Here is a 19,512-nt window from a genome sequence, read left to right on the forward strand (position 1 = left end):
CTATACAAACTCATTAAAAAAAAAAACGCTCCATATAATATTTTCTTTTTATTCCCAAGCTCGAACCCGGACACCTCTAATTGAGAGAGAAATTGTTACGCCTTCCATAGCATTGAATATTACATAGTTTCAATTTTGAGAAATAGTTGCTTCATTCACCAGAATTTTCTTACCCTTTCTTTAATGATATTTATGTTTGTACATTATTCCTTTCTCGTTCATTTAATATCCCATCATTTGAAACTGAAATTTCTTATTTCAAATTTTAAATTTTAAATTTTAAAAACCGAAACATCTTAAATAACCATCTGAAAATCTGCTTTCCCACTTGCATGAAATTAAAGGAAAAAGGTCAAAATTGTCCTCGAACTATCGAAAATAGCTCAAATATACCCTTTATTTATTTTTTGTACCAAATTTATCCTCGCCATCTAAAATTGGACCATTATTACCCTAAAAACTAACGGCTGTCACATAAACTTTTGGACATACTTAAATATTACGGAAAAGGGTCAAAATTGCCTTCAAACTATCGAAAATAGCTCTATTATATCCTACATTTGTGTTTGGTACCAAATATGCCCTTGCCCTAAAATCTAACGACTTTCACATCGGCTTTTGGACCTATTTAAATATTATAATCATGTTGATATGTCAGTACAACATGACAAAAAAAACCTTCTCCACACCGCAAAAATCCATTTTCTGCGAGGGGTTGCTGCATTTCCCGTGAAGGCGCAGTGAAGCACTTCAGGTGGCATGCTAGCTAGGCCAGTGAGGAGGGAAGATTAGGTGGTGTCTAAAAAGTATATCTTTTTATGAGGTTTTTGGTCTAGGCCTTATTTGCGGCCGATCTTCTTTTCTTTTCTGTTGATGAAAGCCGGAAGTGGAAGGGTATAGCATTTTAGAGGATGATCTCATTCTAATGGTTTTCGAGTTTTTTATGAGAGTTGTTTTAAAAAGATATATCTCTGCAACTAATTTGTGACTTTTTTGAGCTATGAGCTTGGATAGCGAGTCGTGGGTGTACTGTAATATGCGATTTTTGTTGTTCTTCACCATTTTTGTGATAAAATTTCTGATTTTAAGTGATAAAAGTTGGTATTTTATTTCTTGTATAGTATATTGATTTTTTTTTTTTTTTACAGATTTGTGAATCTTAAGAATAGTCCAACTAAATTTCTCATAATAAGATTGGTGTAACTTTAATTATTTGGAAGGAGCAACACTTAGATGAGTCAACGAATGAAAATGGAGAAAGAAATTTTATCCGTGGGTTTTTTTATCAAGATGGAGAACCGTCTGTTGGAGATAGACTTTTGTTGTTCACATGAGTTCATGTGACGGCCGTTAGTTTTTAGGGCAGTACTGGTCTAATTTTTAGACATCAAGGACATATTTGGTACCAAACACAAACGGAGGATATAATTGAGCTATTTTCGATAGTTTGAAGACAATTTTGATCCTTTTCCGTAATATTTAAATATGTCCAAAAAATGATGTGGCAGCCGTTAGTTTTCAAGGCAATAATGGTCTAATTTTTAGACGACGAGGACAAATTTGGTACCAAAAATAAAAGTTATTTTCGATAGTTCAAAAACAATTTTAACCATTTTCAGTGAAATTAATGAAAAGAAAATGATGCATGAAATTCAGACTTCTTTTTTTGTTCCCTTTGTAACAGTCACTGAATCATTCAGCGGTAAACCACCTGTGGCTCTCGGTAAAAAAGTCAGCAGTAATAATAATAAATAAATTATATTTTCAGTCCTCTCTTCCACACTCTGTGCCGAAAGTTACAGTAATAGTATTTGTTTTTGTCTTTTCGTATTTTACGAAAAAAGAAAGAAGTATTTGTATAGGATTACGATATAAGCGTTTACAGAAACAAGAAAAGGTGAAGATGAAGGAGAAAACAGAGTGAAACAGAAACAGAGAGAGAGAGAGAGAGAGAAATTTACTTAGCAAAAGGCTTTTAAGCTTTGCTCTGTTTCATTTGCCTTTTGTTTGCTTGTTGGGAGCTTCGTTTTGATTCACTGACTCTCTTTTTCTCCCAAAATAATTACTATTCCAGCCCATTATCCAATTTTTTTTAATCTTTTAGCCGAAATTATTACAATTACTATCTCATCACTCTTTGTTGTTTCGATCAGATCTGAAAAAGGGACTCAGAAAACAATACAAAGAAAAAGCAGTTCCCGAAGCAAAGCTGTTACTCTTTTTGAGCGAGTTTCTTTAGTTGGCTTTTCGTCAATAATTATGACAGATCATTCATTCTTCTGCATTTTCTAATCAGGTGAAATCAAGAACCTCTGACTCTCGTCTTTCTTTCATTCTTTCTCTGTGCTGTTTTAGACTCATGCAACAAGTTCTAAAGTTTTCTTTTTTCCCCTGAATCTTGCAATTCCTTTTCTTGTAGTGAACTGATTTCATATGATCGGATAGTTGAAATGTAATCACTGACTCAGAGGCTGAGCTACATAGTGTGAAGGGGTTCAATTGAATCTACTTCGCCTGAATATTATATTGTGTATATAGGTAAAAGTAAATTTCTATGTATTACGTAAATTATTGATTCTCCTTGTGAAACTTCTAGTATAGCTGTAAAATGTGGGCCACACTTGCTTTAGATTCTATGTTTGAATCACAAGTGGTGTCTAACATTTTTTTTTCAACCCTCTTGTTAGAATTCATGGCTCCGCCGGAGAGTGAGTTGTGGTTTGAAACTTATGGATTTGGGAATCTAGTCTTTTTAAGTTAACGTGTTCAAAATTAATAGTTTGTACTTTTTTAATGGATTTCTTAAGACAAATACATGATTTGGACCCAAGCTACCAGGCTCGGCCGAATCTTGTAAGCTAAAGGCTAGCTACTTCCTCAATTTTTTCATGGACTTTTTGCTGCATTATGTGATCATGACATCAACTCTTATTTGAATGGTAGTAGTAAAATTGAGTTAAAATGACATTGGTAGCTAAATTTCTTCAATTTTAATTGTGTAATGGCAGTGTCTAATACGAAAGAACGCAATGGAGTCACTTGTTGATGGAATCAGCTCCTTGCCAAATGGTCACAATTCTTTCACTGCTGTTGAGTACAATACACCTTTGGCCTCCCAGATAAGTCCTCCTCCTCATCCTCCATCAATGAAACAATCCGATTCCAGATACAAAGAGTCATCTACATCATATCCAATAGCTAAGGAACTTAGCTCCAACACAACATGTACTCCAAATGGATCAGTGACTAGTTCAAAGCATTCTTATAAAACATCCGGTGATCATATACAAACGGACAATGCCTCTGAATCGACGAGACACCATTTTGAATCAAATGAAGGGAAAAGGGAAATTCGGGTAACAGAAGATACTATCAATCAATTAGCAGAAGGTTGTTCCGGAGAGCAGTTTTTAGTCAAGGATTTACATCATGGTTCCAAGGATAGTACTTCAAAAGCTGCTGACAAAGGAGCTGGTGATACTTTAAAGATCCAGTTGCCATCTCAATCAGGAATCAGCTTTTGTCCTAGTCCTCAGAACAGCTTTTATTCCGCTACACAGTACAAAGAAGCCAGACAAAGTTTCTCAAACACAGAAGTGAGTGAATGTGTTAGCAGCACTGTGGACAAGTCTGGTGAAAGTGGTGATGTTAGTAACTCATGCGATTTCGTTGAGAGCAGAAAGACAAGCTTCAACAGAGGCAGCACGGGTAGTGACGTAAGTGAAGAAAGCAGCTCTAGTAGTCTCAATAGCGCAACATATAAACCGCATAAGGCAAATGATACAAGGTGGGATGCAATTCAAGCCATTAGAACCCGTGAGGGAACGTTGGGCTTTAACCACTTCAGACTTTTGAAGAGATTGGGATGTGGTGATATAGGAAGTGTTTTTCTAGCAGAGTTGATCGGAACAACAAGTTTCTTTGCAATGAAAGTGATGGACAAGGCAGCTCTAGAAAGTCGCAAGAAACTTGTGAGAGCTCAGACTGAAAGAGAGATACTACAGTCTTTGGATCATCCATTTCTACCAACACTGTATTCACACTTTGAAACAGATAAATTTTCCTGCTTGGTTATGGAATTCTGCCCTGGGGGGGATTTACATGCACTTAGACAAAAACAGCCAGGGAAATTTTTTCCCGAGCATGCTGCCAGGTCAGTGTTTTATATGTGTTTTTCGTATCTTATTCACTTCCTTGTTCTGTGTTCAAGATCTCCAACTATTGCTGCAATTTTAATGATAAAAGAACATTTAATGTTGTTTCCTGGATAAACCAATATGTTACCATCTGTTATGCTATTGGCAAGGTTGACATAAGTATTCTTTCGAAAAACCTGCTATCACTATTACGCTTTAAGTGTCCTAAAATTTGGTTGAAATGGAAGTACTTTTGATCTATTACATAAGGGAGATCCTTCAAAAAGAGAAGTAAGGCCCTCAAAAATATCTTTCTTCTGATAGTTTTCTCAGCTCTATAGGAAATGAAATTTACTGTTGACTATGCTTCTTCCTGTTGTATTCTAGACCATATATATTTGTTTGCCTTAATGTATTTTCACTTAAATATGTTGCATCTCACTCCTATTCTTATTTTTTCTCAACATTGAGCTCAGACCCTTCCTGCAATGCTCACTTCATTCTTTTCTGTTGCATGTTCATATATCTTCATTCTTTTCCTGTTGCATTTCTCCTTTTTTTGGTTTCACTTGGTTTGAAAAGGAAACTGACTGCTTTAAGGTATTACAATTTCATTTTGGTGCTGAGATAGTTGATTATAACTGAGTAGTTTCACTTAACCAAAGATAAGTTCATTCAGATGAAAGATTGAGATTTCTCGTCTTTAACAATTATAAATAGTACCATGATATGCTTTTTGGTTGCGTAGCATGCACAATATTCACAGACATTGCATCCGCTGCGATCAGTGATATTACACCTTCACTTATGGTTCAAATAGTAATGATAGGTTGGAATTAGATTTCAGTTTAGTTATGATTTTTACTGTTAACTTCTCTTTTGGAGTATAGGTTTTATGTGGCTGAAGTTCTTCTTGCACTAGAGTACCTGCACATGCTTGGAATCATTTACAGAGACCTTAAACCAGAGAACGTTTTGGTACGAGAAGATGGTCATATAATGCTTTCTGATTTTGACCTCTCCTTGAGGTGTGCTGTTAGCCCAACTTTAGTTAGATCCTCAAATTCAAGCTTAGAGTCCAAGAGCTCATCATACTGTATCCAGTCATCTTGTGTCGTACAGCCTGCATGTATCCAACCTTCATGTTTTACACCGCGTTTCCTAAGCAAGCCCAAGAAAGAAAAGAAGTCCAAACCAAAGACTGAAATATACAACCAAGTGAACCACCCTCTTCCAGAACTCCTTGCTGAACCAACGAGTGCTCGATCTATGTCTTTCGTGGGGACACATGAGTACCTGGCACCAGAAATTATTAAAGGTGAAGGACATGGTAGTGCTGTAGATTGGTGGACATTCGGGATCTTTCTCTACGAACTCTTGTTTGGACAAACTCCGTTCAAGGGAGCAGGCAACAGGGCGACGTTGTTTAACGTTGTTGGTCAGCCCTTGAGATTTCCTGAAACACCTACTGTTAGTTTTGCTGCAAGGGATTTGATAAGAGGTTTACTTGTGAAGGAGCCACAGCATCGCCTTGCATACAGGCGCGGGGCAACTGAAATAAAACAACATCCTTTCTTTCAGAACGTAAACTGGGCACTCATACGATGTGCTAGTCCTCCAGACGTACCCAGACCGTGCATGACATATGATATGCCCCGAACACCACCAGCAGGAAAGGTGGCAGGTGTTGATGTGAAACCTTCAGGTAATTATTTCGAGATTGATTTCTTCTGAGTAATTCTTTTCCTTGGCAGCAATGTCCCGTTGCACTGATACGAAGAGCCAGCCACGTTGAAGAAACACCTGTTTTTGTGTTCATTTGATTATGCAAATGTAAAGTGCAGACTCTGTTGAAATGCAAATGCAAATTGGATGTTGAAGGCCATTTTTCCTTGCACAATTTTTCAGAATTCGAACTTATACAACTTGGAACAACTGCTTTATGTCCAAGGTTAAGTATGTTGTTAATATTAATGAAGTAGGCCTTGATGTGAAAAATAATGTGGCTATAAAACTAGGCATTACTGGATGTGATGTTTCAAAGTTTACTACTGAAGAACCAATAGATGATGTATAATTGTAATAGTCTAGTCCACTAGTACTATTGTCCGCTTTGGGTTTAGGCCCGCACGGCTTTAAAAAGTGTTACTAGAGTAAACCCAACATCTCTCCCGTGTTTCTTTATGTAGGATTCGCCTAGAGTGTCACAACAATGAACCTGTCGATGAAAGGGACGGTAAATAATTGTTTAAATTGGCAAAACTGTGAAAAATCTTGGGTAATTATTGTATATCTTTCAGCGAATCAGCTAGGAGCAAGACTACTGCAAGTGCCCATCAGGAGAAGTGGCAATTTTAGTCTCCCTTTTTTATTGACCATTTGTCTTAATTGTTCAATACTGAACAAATATAGCCCATTAAGCATACAAATAAAGAAACTTTTGGTCAAATCTAACAAAACTTAAATGGATTTTGTTCCAAAGGAAATGACTGGTCAGGCATAATAACATGCACAAATACCTTAAAGAAAAGAACACTTTGCTCTAAATATGAAAAAGGACAACAAACAAATACTTTGAATAAAAAAGAAACACAATCTAGTAGAATAAAGAATGATGAATGGTTTATTCAGTTGTATGTAAAATGAGACTAGACAAAAATACGAAGCGATCCTACCATAACAAGGAGCTATCCCACCATTACTTTCGACAATCACGGCCGCAAAAATTCATGAATTTGAATCTGTAATTTTCTTATGTTAAGGGGATTCAAAAATTTATAAATAAACAGGAAAATTTATTTTTACCTTATATTAGCATTATAATTTTTTCCCTATGGTCAATTGATTTATGATCAATTACATATTTTAGTTTTGTCACATTTTCCAAGAGATCTTTATTTTTTTATATAAAAGTTTTAAAAGTAAAATATATGAGATCTTTGCAGCGTAACTTTCTTTTATTGAAATTGTAAAAGGTATTGTTAAATTTATCTTCTCTCAATGTACTGTTATAATTAGGGGTGTTGCATAAAAATCTGAAAAATCGAACCAAACTGACCAAAAAAATCGATACTTTTTAGGTTTGATTTGGTTTTGGTTTTGAATTTTAAAAATCGGTCAAATTTGGTTTGGTTTTGGTTTTAATCAAAAAATAACCGAAAACCCGAACCAAACTGACTATAGAAGTAGTTATTTAAATTTATTATTACACCTGTATATATAAATATTTTTATATAAAGTTTCTAAAACTTTATGGTATATATTAGTCATTTATATTTTTAGTCTAGTTTTTTGCTATTATAATAATCTAATTCTTTGCCTTTACAGTTTACATTCTAGTTTGACTGATAATTTTCTTTTGCTAACAATAACAACAACCCAGTATAATCTCACAAGTGGGGTGTGAGTTTCTTTTGCTAAATACAAGAATTTATTTCATGTTAAAAATAATTATTTTTTAATTGAGTACTTAAATTATTCATCATTATTTGATTCAATTATCATCAATATATCTTAGTAAATGATAGATTTCTCAAAGAGTAATTGGTTTGATAGTGTTACTCTGTTACGTTAAAAATGTAGTCTCCGAAATATGTGTTTGGTAGTGTATGTCTCATATTTAAGAAAAAATCGAAAAAACAAAAAACAGACCAAAACCGACAAAAACCGAATCGATAAAAAAATGACTTAATTGGTTTGGTTTGGTTTAGTTTGGTTTTAATATTTGAAGAACCGGCTTACTTGGTTTGATTTCTTTTTAGGGAAAAATCGATCCAAACCAAACCATGAACAACTCTAGTTATTATAATAATAATGAATACAAAAGACTATACGTGTCAGTCCGAAAGAGGAACAAACAGAAAAATAACAATATATAAAGAAACACAAAAATAACTAACTCCAAACTTATGGGACTATAATGAGCACTTTTTGTTAATTTTTAATACGGAAATGGAGCGTGTCACTCACGATCCACCGGTCGTTGTCAACGATATTATTTCATTTCCTCTTAAATCCCAATTCAGTCTCTGTCTTGGAAGGCTTCCCTCAAATGCCTTTTAAACATCTACGGCATTCTCTCTCCTCAATCACATTTTACTTGCACTTCTCTCCAACAATCTCTCCAAAACCCTTCTTCACTCGCTTCTCTGCTGTAATCCTATCTCACGCGATGGCCGGAACACCGGAAAACTTCTCCACCGACGCTACTACTCCCGCCGTCGCCGAAGCCGACGATGTCAAGTTTGGGTTTCAGCGTGCGGAGATGTACCGGAGTAACCTTGCCGGTACTGCTACTTCCTACGACCGTCATCTGTTCCTCTGCTACAAATCTCACGAGACTTGGCCTTCTCGCGTCGAAGCCGCTGATTCCGATCTGCTTCCGAAGTTACTCTCTAATGCTCTTATAGCTCGTAAGGATGATATTACAATTAAGGTTAGTTAATAACCTAAACTGATTACTTTAATTAACGGCTCTACGAGAAACTTCTAGACTCAAATTAAAAGTGAGGCGGATGCCGTTCGCCTAATTGATATGCCACGTAATAGGTGGATATTAGCTTTCTAAGTGTGTCACTGGAATAATGATTTTGTTTTTTTTGTGTCCTGTAATTATTTTTACAGCGGGATTGATAGAGCGAATTTAACTAATTTGAGATTGAGGTGTAGTTGATTGATTGATATTGATCGATTGATTATTTTCGGTGATTGTTTGTTGTAGACTATTTTGACGATATGCGAAGTACGTGATGACATGGAAGTATCAGATGGAGATGTTTTGATTTTTCCTGAAATGATCAAATACAGGTAGTTTATTTGTTTGTTCATTTTAAATTCATTTACTTTCAAATTTGGCATTGAGCAGCAGAAAGCTGATATTCCTTGATATTCCATGTATAATGGGATGAATGAAAACATTACTTAATTGTAAAACAAGAAATGAGAAATAAGCATTCATGAATTTGACTCGATTCTATTAGCTGGATCCCAGCTTTTTTATATCAGAAGAAAGCGGTTTTGATGTAGGTAGATACCGCATTGAAGTTGTCCGCATGGCTTCGTTCAAGTGGCAAAGGTTGAGGGACTTGTGACTTAGATTAATGGTTCGGTCCTGCATCATGCGGACTAAGCCTAGTATTTAAGTGGGAACGGGTAGAGGGGCTGGCCAATTATCCCCAAGTTTCGGAGGCTGCTGGATCCTAAGGGTTGGCCCCAGACAGATTCCTCGGCCATCTAAAAGCAAAAGATACTGCACTGAAGTTGCTTTTTACTTTACATGCTTTTTCTTTGGTTGCTTCAATATGTCGATCTCAACTTGTATGCTTCGTCCCAATCAATTCTGTCTCATGGTCAATATTCACGTCTTTTGTCTATGATGAAGGGATTTGAAGGAGTCGGATGTGGATGCATTTGTTGATGATGTGCTTGTCAATGGAAATCCTTGGAGCTCTGGATTGCAGGAGTCGCTGAGTGGTTCTTATGTGTTTGTCTGTGCCCATAATAATCGAGATAAAAGATGTGGTGTTTGTGGACCAATTCTGATTGAGGAGTTTGGCAAGGCGATTGAGTCCAAGGGCTCGAAAGACAAAGTTTATGTGACAGCTTGTTCCCATATTGGTGGACACAAGTATGCTGGTAATGTCATAATCTTCAGTCCGGACAAAGATGGGAAAATTGTTGGTCACTGGTAAGTCCTATTCTTCTCTTATAAAGGAAGACCTGGATGTTGTTTTAGCACTAGACTCCAGATCAATTTGTACTATAATAAGGGTAGTTCATGCATTTTTTAAAAATCTTTTACCTTGGATAACTATTACTATAGCTAAGTTTTTTTGTATTTGGTTGGATGTAAAGGTATTTCACATATGATAATTGTAGAAGGTGAGAGAGGGGGCAAGGGGGATGGTGTTCTGGTGATATTTTTGAGTGCTAAATTGACACTATTATTTACATATTGGTTGAAGCAAGTGAAATAAATTAAGAGTTGTGATACTTTAGAGGAATGGTCAATTTTTCCCATTCAGTTCAAAACATTTCCGTTGTGAAAAGATGTTGAACAATTTAAGCCAACGTGGAAAATGAATTCATAAAGAAATATACACTTCCTAGTTTCTAAGCAGCACGTTAAGGGTCAAATAAAGAAGCTTTGCATTAGACTGTCCATTACAGACATGTTATATGTGCTCTGTGCTGCCTTAATGTAGGTATGGCTATGTTGCACCAGATGATGTACCTGTTTTGCTTGATGAGCATATTGGAGAGGGAAAAGTCATTGAACGACTTTGGAGGTTTGTATTGGTTGTCCTTTCCTTTGTTTCACTTTTGCATGCTTTGCTGTTGTTTTGCCACATGGTGCAAGTTGCAACTTTTCTGTTTGGCTTTTGGAAGATTGGCCCTTGGCTGCTTGAGGAAATATCATGATGTTTCCATGGTCTAAAACTCTAGCAAGATAAATCTTGTTTTTCAACTGTGAGCTTGTGCTCAGTGTACTCTTTAACTATGCGATTTGCTCATACCTATATCATTTTTTGAGGGAGCAGCAGTTGCTTCCTTTTCCTTTGAGGTGGAGCAGGGGAACAATGTTAATACTCTCTCAGTATCACTCACTTACTCAGTCCTCTACTACTAAATTGATCACTTAAGCTCTTGTCATTATTCTAGATGTTGTCTATAGAAATGGATTCAAGAACCCACCTGTTCCAATTTGCTTTGCAGTTTCCGCATGAAACCAGTCACCATGATTCTTTCCATTACTACAGTTAAACTAACCACCAAACTGAAGTGTTATGTGTTCCATACCTCCACGTCTTCTATTTTCCCTAAGCAAATTTCACAACACTAAGAAGTGAGTTTAAGATGTATAGCTGCCTCATTTTGTTCCTATTGCTGACTTTTGCATAAAAGGCTATCATAAGACAATTAATGGAGATACGACTATCGCAAGACAATATAGATCATTTAATGATTGCTTCCATAAAAGAGAAGTTTCATTAATTAACAAAAGGTTGTCAACACTTAACTATAGAAACAAAAAATAACAAAAGGTTGTCTCTTATCAAATTAGGAAGAAGAAATGGTTGTTAGTAGAGCATAAAGGGTATCAGAAGATGATGGATCCCAGGTTATGGGGATCTATGTTTGTCTGTCCCTACTTATTTGGTTGGTGTGCGGTGCCATGCTTAGTGTCGATTTTAAGACTGGAAAGCTTTTGGTGGTTGACTGTTCGGAAAACTTGTTTACTTTTGCTATCTAATTAGGTCATAGCGTGGCAAAGCTTATTCCTTTCAATACTAGTTTTGGACTAGTGGTAAGGTGATCCGTTTCAATTTCAGAAAGGGGATTTTCTTGGGTTAAGAGTGTTATCACTTAGACATTGTGTAAACGGAAGATTTTCCCATTATCAATAAAATTATTTGCATTATCAAAAAAAATCTCTTGGACATTGTTTGTTGATGGTATTATATGTATATCCCATATAATGGGCCACCTAATTTCAGAAACACGCAGCTTATTCCTTAGACTGCATCTCTTGATCATTATGTGGTCAGGAGGGAGACATGTTACTTCTTAAATATTTGTCAGTTAATAAGAGTTATTCTTGTTTAAACAGTCAAATAGTCCTTGTATGAGGCCATATTGTCTTAGTCAGTTCCATATGCTGGATGCGCCTCCACTATGATTGGACCAGTTTCTACGAGGACTTCTTGGGGGAACCACACCCCTTTATTAGGCCTAATTGCCTCAATGCGGTCATAATATTTGCAAAATCTGATGGTTTGGTTGACCTACATCATGCTTCTTGGACCTCTAAATTTAATCGTCTCTTAAGTTTCGGATGGAGGAAATTCTTTAGCACACTTGCGAAGCTGAATTTGCTTTGCTTTTATTCTAATTGCTGTAATCACAGATCTGATACACTCTACTCTGGTCTTCTGTAGGGGCCAAATGGGACAATATGAGAAGGTAACTGAGAAAGTGAATGAACAGAGGGTTCCGGAAGTAACCAATGAAGAAAAGAAGCCTCTAGAAAATGGAAGCCAGGAGAGTGTAACTGGTTTCAGCTGTTGCCAAGGTGCTGCAGGAGTTTCTTGTTGTAGAGATGCAAGTGCTGAACAGAAAGAGAGTAAGAAGGGGCAGGGAAGAGTTTCAAACTGGTTCGGCAAATGGGAGCAGCGTGAAGTTCTCACAGCCGTGGGAGTGGTTGGAGCAGTGGCTGTTGTTGCTGTGGCTTATGGCTTTTATAAGAAGGCTCGGTGAAATGTCATTGTCTCATTGTTCACTTAGCATCAACTTGGCGCTCAAGAGTTTGCAGGATCTAGTTTTTGTAGAAAGGTAATAATGTTCGTTATAATCTCGAACCATGATATTGCATACATATTGGTATACGTTAAATCTAAGAGTGGAAATGTAATGCAAAGTGTAATTCCACTATGGAGATGAGTTCCTTTGCTCATTCCCAACAAGAACCTAGAAAGGCCGTTAAATATAAAGTGCCAACTGATAGCTACAGGTACCCTTACCATACAGAGATTCTTTAAATTCCAGATGCCGTGGTGGTTTTTATTTCTCCTTGCTTGGATTCAAGGGTGAATGAGATCAATATGGTTTTGTTAGGTTCTCTATCTTAAGTTGGTAGATTCATTACTTCTCTGGAGGCTGGGCTGGAGTGCAGCTTCCGAGTCGTTATGGGCAACTTTTACTTTTTTTCTTCTTCTTGTGAAACAGGGTGATATAGTTTCTTCAGCCTATGCCCTTTGACCACTTTGGAAACGACTCGGAATACTTCTTCTTGATGAATAGTTAGCAAATAGTAGTGATATGTCTGGTCTAAGAAATTTTTGACAGATTTTTTTTGTTAACAGTTGCTGAATGTTACAACCTACAAGTGCGTTTATAGGAGGTTTGGCAGATATAGTAAACTTTAGGCATCTTTTTCATCTCAACTGCCCACCTTTGGGAATTGGAAATGACAGAATTCTTCCTCTTCGTATGCATTTCTGGTTAAATAATTGATGGAATATTTGACAAATAAAGAAAGAATCTTTGTTCAATATATGGCAACATGTGAATTTTGCCACCGTAGTTTCAAAGAAGACATCTTATGTAAACCGAAATGAAAACCACGCAAACATGCACAATTTAATCTACTTGTCCAATATGTGCGTTACAAGCTCACCATCCGGCAAACAAGCGTTTTGAGTTAAAATTTTCCACAACCACAACCCTTCCATAAACATCACCGAAAGTATAAAAAAGAATTATCATTACTGAAAAGAGGTTAATCTTATGGACTTTCAGCAAATACTTACCACAATTCGCTAGACCTATTAATCTGCATTCATGTAGCGTTAAGTCCACTAAAAAGGGAGCTGCATCCTACCAGGAATTTCTCGATTCTGAGGGCTCAAACACTAAGAACCTTCAGTTAAGGTGGAAGGATCTCGTCCACTAGCTCAACCTTTGACTTGAGCATATACTTGTTGACATGATTGTTATTGAAGCGACAAAGATGCAGGACAGTTGAGCAACTGATTTCTGACCTTCTCACTTGTTTCCTGTGCAATCTGTATGAATATCCTGGATCTGTTGATACTATAGCAGTCATTGACTAGTAAGCTATGTACTTGATACCGACATCCAGAGATACTTAAACCATATCCAAATGCGGAGAACATACTTGAGCAGATGTCGTTTGTCTCAAACTTCTGAAAATATGAAACACTTTCAGCATGATTCAGCATAATGTTTAAATTAGGATCATGGCCTGCCTCTCCCATTCTGCCTCTAAATTTCTTAGGAATCAATAGATGTGCTCTTAAGTCTCAGAAATTTCTTAGGAATCAATAGATGTGCTCTTAAGTCTCAGTCGTATCCCTTATTCGCTAAAAAGAACTGGACCTCATTCCTAAAGTCTAACAACACTTTGGCCAGTTATCTTTTTCAATTGTTTCTCTTTAATTGAACTTCTAAGTCCAGCTGCATCATCCCACTTCCCATCAACAGCATACATATTTGATAACAGGATATAATATCCTGCATGAACTGGATCTAACTGGAGAAGATTCCTGGCAGCGACTTCTCCAATCTCTGCATTCTGATGAATCTTGCAGGCACCAAGCAATGCGCCCCATACGTGTGCTCCAACCTGTGAATGCATTTGGTTAATAAAGCATATTGCCTTGTCCAATTCTCCAGTTCGTCCGAGTAAATCAACAATGATTGCATAATGCTTTGACTCTGGCATCATTTGGTATTCATTTAACATCATGTTGAAAAATTCAATTCCTTCCTCAACAAGACCTGCATGACTACAGGCTGCTAAAATTGAAAGGAAGGTAACTTTGTTCGGCCCAACTGAGGAATCTCTAACCATACGACGAAATAACTTAATCGATTCCTTAGCTTGCCCATGAATTCCATAGCCTGCAAACATGGAGCTCCAGACAACAATATCCTTATCATCTGCTAATCCTTCAAAAACATTGACAGCCTCCCCCAAGCTACCACATTTTGCATAACATTCAATAAGTGAAGCCCTGACGAAAGAATTGCTGAAGAAACCACCTCTAATTACATGACCATGAAGACAAGAAGTCAAATGAGTAATCCCCAACTCAGAACAAGCTACGAGAATTTTAACCATCACAGTAGCATCAGGTTGGATATCACTAGCCGTCATATCACAAAAGATTTGCATCGACTTGTAGAACATTCCATTTTGAACACAACCACATAACAAAGCAAACCAAGAAACAACATCTTTGTTCAGCATCCTATCGAATACCATACTCGCTTCCTTAGGTGAACAACAGCTCATGTACATATCAATCAAAGCCGTGGAAACCAATATGTCTAGTTCAAGACCTTTCTGAAAAGCTAGTTCATGTATTTGCCTGCCCTTTTCTAAATTACAACAAGCTTCACACGCTTGTAAAGCACTGATCACGCAAACTGAGTTGGGTTCAACTCCTTTGTGTATCATCTCATCAAAAAGACTTATTGCTCTATCAGTAGCACCATTATGAGCACAACAAGAAATTATACAACTCCAAGAAATTACATCTATTTCTTCCATCATTCTAAACAGATTTCCTGCGTACTCTATGGACCCAGTTTTCGCATATAAATTCAGCAAAGAGTTCAATAAAGGCAGGGGAATTTCAGAACCCATTCTAATTACAAGCCCATGAACACTTTTTCCAGCTTTTAAATTCAGCACCTGAGTACAAGCAGAAACAACAGTGACAAGAGTCACTGGATCTGGACTAATGCCACGTGTCATCATCATTCCAGTAAAAACAGCTAATGCTTCATCAGGCTTAAAGCTTTGCTCATAACCAGTAACCAATGTAGTCCACAAAACAAGATCAGGCTTTGTATATTCCTCAAAGACGCGCAAAGCGTCGTCCATATCTCCACATTTTGAGTAAAACTCAATGAGGGCCGAGCCAAGAAACATGTTTGAATGAATGTTACCATGTTTTATCCCGAAGCCATGAATCGTTTTGCCAAAATTTAGTGTTTTTAATGCTGAGCACGCCTTTAATGCAAAAAGTAATGTGAAATGATCAGGCTTTTGGAATGACAACATAGATGAAAAGAGAGACAGTACTTCCCCATATCGTTTTTTTCCACAAAAGCGTTGTAGAATGCGATTGCAGGTGGCTGCACTTGGGTGAGGAATTTCATCAAACACTTTACGGGCAGTTTGAACAGGTAACAATTCAAAATAGAGCTCAGTCAGTTTAGCGGCGAAGTGAGTGTCGTGATTTAGTCCAGTTCTTATGGTTAGAGAATGCAATTGGGTCAGCAATTTGGCTGTTGTACATACTCTGACAAGCTTCAACACAATTTCCCGTGATCTCATATATAGCAAAAGAAAAACGGTTAAATGAAATAGGCAGAGTTACGCCATACTTTTATTAGCGAAATGTTGCAAATACATTGTTGGAGAAGAGTATGTTGCTCTAGTGGTGAGCACCCTCCACTTTCGATCAAAATGTTGTGATTTCGAGTCACCCAAGAGCAAGGTGGGGAGTTCTTAGAGGAAGAAGTCGGGGTCTATCGAAAACAACTTCTCTATCCAGGGTAGGGGTAAGATCTGCGTACACACTAAAAAAAAAAAAATTTAAAAAAAAAAAAAATACCCCCTAAACTTGACATTTTGAGCGTACCCCCTAAACTTGATACTTTGTAATGAGCGTACCCCCTAAACTTGACACTTTTTAATGAGCGTACATCTTAACTATACATGATTTTAATTACCCACTACGCTTACTTTTTCGGATGTTATTATCCTCCTAACCTAATAAACCTTTCTATCGTGAATACACGCGTTGTATACATATAAATGCTTGCTGATGTGACTGTACACACTGGAATAATTCGGGTATCCAATTAGAATACCCGACTCGCCTTTAAAATTAATCCCTCAAATTTAACCCATCCATTTTACCGTCAGTTCATTTGGTCGATAACATAAAAAAATTAGGGTTTCTCACCACTTCACTCCCATCAATGATAGAGACGATTGTGAGTGCTTGAGCTTGATTTTGTGAGTCGATAGGGTTCTCCGTTGAGGTGCTGCTAAAAGCTACTGTGGAGGAGCTAAAAGCTACTGGGTTTCTTTGATTCTCGCCAAAATTTCTATTGTTTTCACTCCGCATTTGAAGGTATGTGTGCCTCTTTCTGTTAGGGTTAAATCAAGGCTTTTATTTTTATCTGATGATTTTTGCATGCATGCCGATTAGGGTTAAATCAGGGCTTTTATGTTGTTTGTTAATTTATTACTGTTTATTTGTAATCTTTTGTATATGTATGTCTTAAGAGTTATTTTTTACTTTTTTTTTATTGCTGTGTAGGGTCCCATGGATACCAAGTATTTGAATTTAAGATGAAAAATTGGTGGGATATTGGTGAGTGAGGTAGGACCTATATATGTTGGGGGTAGGGTTGAACATGTGACTAATGTCGACTTTGATCACTTGTCAATACCAGAGTTACCTAATTATGCTAAGAATTTTGGGATTACAAAGTTAGAAAAAACTTATATTATGAGTGCTAAGGGTGGCAATTTGGTTGAATTAACAAAAGATAAGGATTTAATGGACCTTGCAATGTTATTAAACAATGGGGACACAATAGACATTTTTGTCTCTTCTGACTCATAATTTGAGGAGGTGGATGCTATAGAGGGTGGCCAAATAAGCCATGTGGGTGAGCCTTTTAATGCATCTTCCAGCACACAACAAGACAATAGGGAATCTTTTGTTCCCTGTGGTCCTCCTTTAAATACCACTGCTGCAAATCCAGATCTAGGGTTACCTACTCCTTTGAATACCACTCAAGAAGAGGATTCACCCATAGATTGGACTTCCTCTTCAGAGGAAAAAGAATTTGCTGATGATGATGATGCAGAGGACACTGCTGCTCATTCTCAACAGGTAGAACCTGCTGGAGAAGAAGAAAAAATAGCATCTGGTGATGAATCTGAGAGGTCATTTGATTATGGAAGTGATGTCCATGAAGAGTTGAGGGTTGTTAAAGAAGATCTGAAGAAATATAGACAAGACAATAGGGAATATTTTGTTCCCTGTGGTCCTCCTTTAAATACTACTGCTGCAAATCCAGATCTAGGGTTACCTACTCCTTTGAATACCACTCAAGAAGAGGATTCACCCATAGATTGGACTTCCTCTTCAGAGGAAGAAGAATCTGCTGTTGTTGATGATGTAGAGGACACTGCTGCTGATTCTCAACAGGTAGAACCTGCTGGAGAAGAAGAAAAAATAGCATCTGGTGATGAATCTGAGAGGTTATTTGATTATGGAAGTGATGTCCATGAAGAGCTGATGGTTGTTAAAGAAGATCTGGAGAAATATAGATAAAAGAATAGGAGAAAACTTAGGAAGGAAAAACCTGATGGATTTTTAGGTGAAGTTGGAGTTGATGAAAGTTATGAGAACATAGATCAGCCCCAAAAAAATATGAGAGACAAATTAGGAGGTGGTGATGAGCCTTACTATGATAGTTCAGATCCAGATAGTTTTGAATCTGAAAGGTTTATACAGGCCCTTTAATTGATTCTACCCATGTTACTGGTGATATTGGATATAAGCCTTCTAAAGGTTTGAAATGGAAAGGGAAGGAAGCTGTGACTCAAAGACAACTTCAAGTCCAAGCTGTAATCGCTAGAATCAAGACTAGGTCCCAATCCGCTGGAATACAAACAAGATCTAAGGTTATGGGGAAATCTCCCTCCAAGAAGACCACTTGAATTTCTTTATTGTTTGGATGTAGTATTTGATATACTAGACTTCTTTTTTGTTGATTTCATGGGGTGACTGTTTTAGTTGAATTCATGGGGTATCTATTTTTTGTGGATACTGATGGTAGTACGCAACTTTATTTTGTGCACTTGTTTGTCATGTGTATGTCTAGCTGTATATGGATAGCATAGTTTAACTCTATTGTTTGATGTTAAATTTCGACTTTCTTTGTCAAATTACCAGTTATGTTGACAAAATGTTGTGATTGTGATCGGTTGTTTTTGTGGATACTGATGGTTATTTTTATATAATTTGTGATTGGCATCAATTTCATATGTTGATAAAATGTTGACATAGTAGTGTCAAACAACATATCATATTGCTTAACTTCTATTACATACTACCAGATAATCATTATTTGTACATGAGCAAAATCAGTTTCCAAAGTAAACTGAAAAATAATAGAAATTTTAGCATTCTTTCCATTTTCGATAGTTTGTTAGTCTTCTTCAACAACCCAGAAATAATAATGTTTGCTTGCTCCGGAAATGGAGGTTCATACCACTGAAAAATCGACAAGAATTTATCTTCGGATAAAGACTATATCCAAAGAATCATCGTCGAGGATTTGCAGTAGTCCATGCAACTTTTAAAGGAGCTGGCTTGCCACATCTACAAAAAATATTCATCTTCTTTCTTCCAAGTAAAAAAATGGTTGTTATTTGGGCAAAAAAAAAGAGCCAAAATCTGGGGGGATGGAATTTGGATGGACAAAGAATGTGAGAACAAAGAAAATGCTGAAGAATTAGAAAGAAGACAATAAATAGGGGTGAGAATGGGGTTGTTACCGTTGGGGTCTTCATTTTTGGGGAAAAATGCATTTATTATCGTTAGGGATGGTTCTAGGATTGGGAAAGGGAAATATTCAACTGATGTGGTAAAAAATATACTCCCCTACGCGCACTCAGCCATTTGAATCAATTTTCACTACTATGTGGCAGGTTAGGGGGGGTAATAATATCCGAAAAATAAGCATAGGGGGGTAATTAAAATCACGTATAGTTAAGGTGTGCGCTCATTAAAAAGTGTCAAGTTCGGGGGGTCTTTAC

The 19,512-nt window shown here is 36.9% G+C and overlaps 3 protein-coding genes across 4 annotated transcripts; 2 read left to right on the forward strand and 1 right to left on the reverse strand.

Annotated features, from left to right (window-relative positions):
• Positions 1 to 1,856: 1,856 nt before the first annotated feature.
• Positions 1,857 to 6,021, forward strand: LOC104108006 (serine/threonine-protein kinase D6PK-like). 2 transcript variants are annotated; one of them, XM_009616962.4, is made up of 4 exons: positions 1,857 to 2,296; positions 2,420 to 2,538; positions 3,009 to 4,153; positions 5,027 to 6,021. In XM_009616962.4, the coding sequence occupies exons 3-4, from the start codon at positions 3,030 to 3,032 to the stop codon at positions 5,868 to 5,870; spliced, it is 1,968 nt and encodes a 655-aa protein (XP_009615257.1). In that variant the 5' UTR covers positions 1,857 to 2,296; positions 2,420 to 2,538; positions 3,009 to 3,029; the 3' UTR covers positions 5,871 to 6,021. The 2 variants fall into 2 exon arrangements, with proteins under 2 accessions (XP_009615257.1, XP_009615256.1); XM_009616961.4 differs by lacking the exon at positions 2,420 to 2,538.
• A 2,148-nt stretch (positions 6,022 to 8,169) lies between these two features.
• Positions 8,170 to 12,748, forward strand: LOC104108007 (altered inheritance of mitochondria protein 32). The gene is made up of 5 exons (XM_009616964.4): positions 8,170 to 8,571; positions 8,857 to 8,942; positions 9,517 to 9,822; positions 10,340 to 10,423; positions 12,074 to 12,748. The coding sequence occupies exons 1-5, from the start codon at positions 8,188 to 8,190 to the stop codon at positions 12,390 to 12,392; spliced, it is 1,179 nt and encodes a 392-aa protein (XP_009615259.1). The 5' UTR covers positions 8,170 to 8,187; the 3' UTR covers positions 12,393 to 12,748.
• Positions 12,749 to 13,218: 470 nt separating this feature from the next.
• On the reverse strand, positions 13,219 to 16,143 carry LOC104108009 (putative pentatricopeptide repeat-containing protein At3g01580). Its single transcript, XM_009616965.4, has one exon. It carries the CDS (start codon positions 16,000 to 16,002, stop codon positions 14,041 to 14,043), a length of 1,962 nt encoding a protein of 653 aa, XP_009615260.1. The 5' UTR covers positions 16,003 to 16,143; the 3' UTR covers positions 13,219 to 14,040.
• Positions 16,144 to 19,512: the final 3,369 nt, after the last annotated feature.

Source organism: Nicotiana tomentosiformis, chromosome 2 (genome assembly GCF_000390325.3).
Source record: "Nicotiana tomentosiformis chromosome 2, ASM39032v3, whole genome shotgun sequence".
Classification (NCBI taxonomy): Eukaryota; Viridiplantae; Streptophyta; class Magnoliopsida; order Solanales; family Solanaceae; genus Nicotiana; species Nicotiana tomentosiformis.

Bases quoted from the DNA above. Each gene is read 5' to 3' on its own strand.
- LOC104108006 (XM_009616962.4), top strand. From the start codon at position 3,030: ATGGAGTCACTTGTTGATGGAATCAGCTCCTTGCCAAATGGTCACAAT. The intron at 4,154-5,026 runs GTCAGTGTTTTA...TTTGGAGTATAG, and splicing joins TTTCCCGAGCATGCTGCCAG to GTTTTATGTGGCTGAAGTTC.
- LOC104108007 (XM_009616964.4), top strand. From the start codon at position 8,188: ATGCCTTTTAAACATCTACGGCATTCTCTCTCCTCAATCACATTTTAC. The intron at 8,572-8,856 runs GTTAGTTAATAA...TGTTTGTTGTAG, and splicing joins AGGATGATATTACAATTAAG to ACTATTTTGACGATATGCGA. The intron at 10,424-12,073 runs GTTTGTATTGGT...GGTCTTCTGTAG, and splicing joins GTCATTGAACGACTTTGGAG to GGGCCAAATGGGACAATATG.
- LOC104108009 (XM_009616965.4), bottom strand. From the start codon at position 16,002: ATGAGATCACGGGAAATTGTGTTGAAGCTTGTCAGAGTATGTACAACA.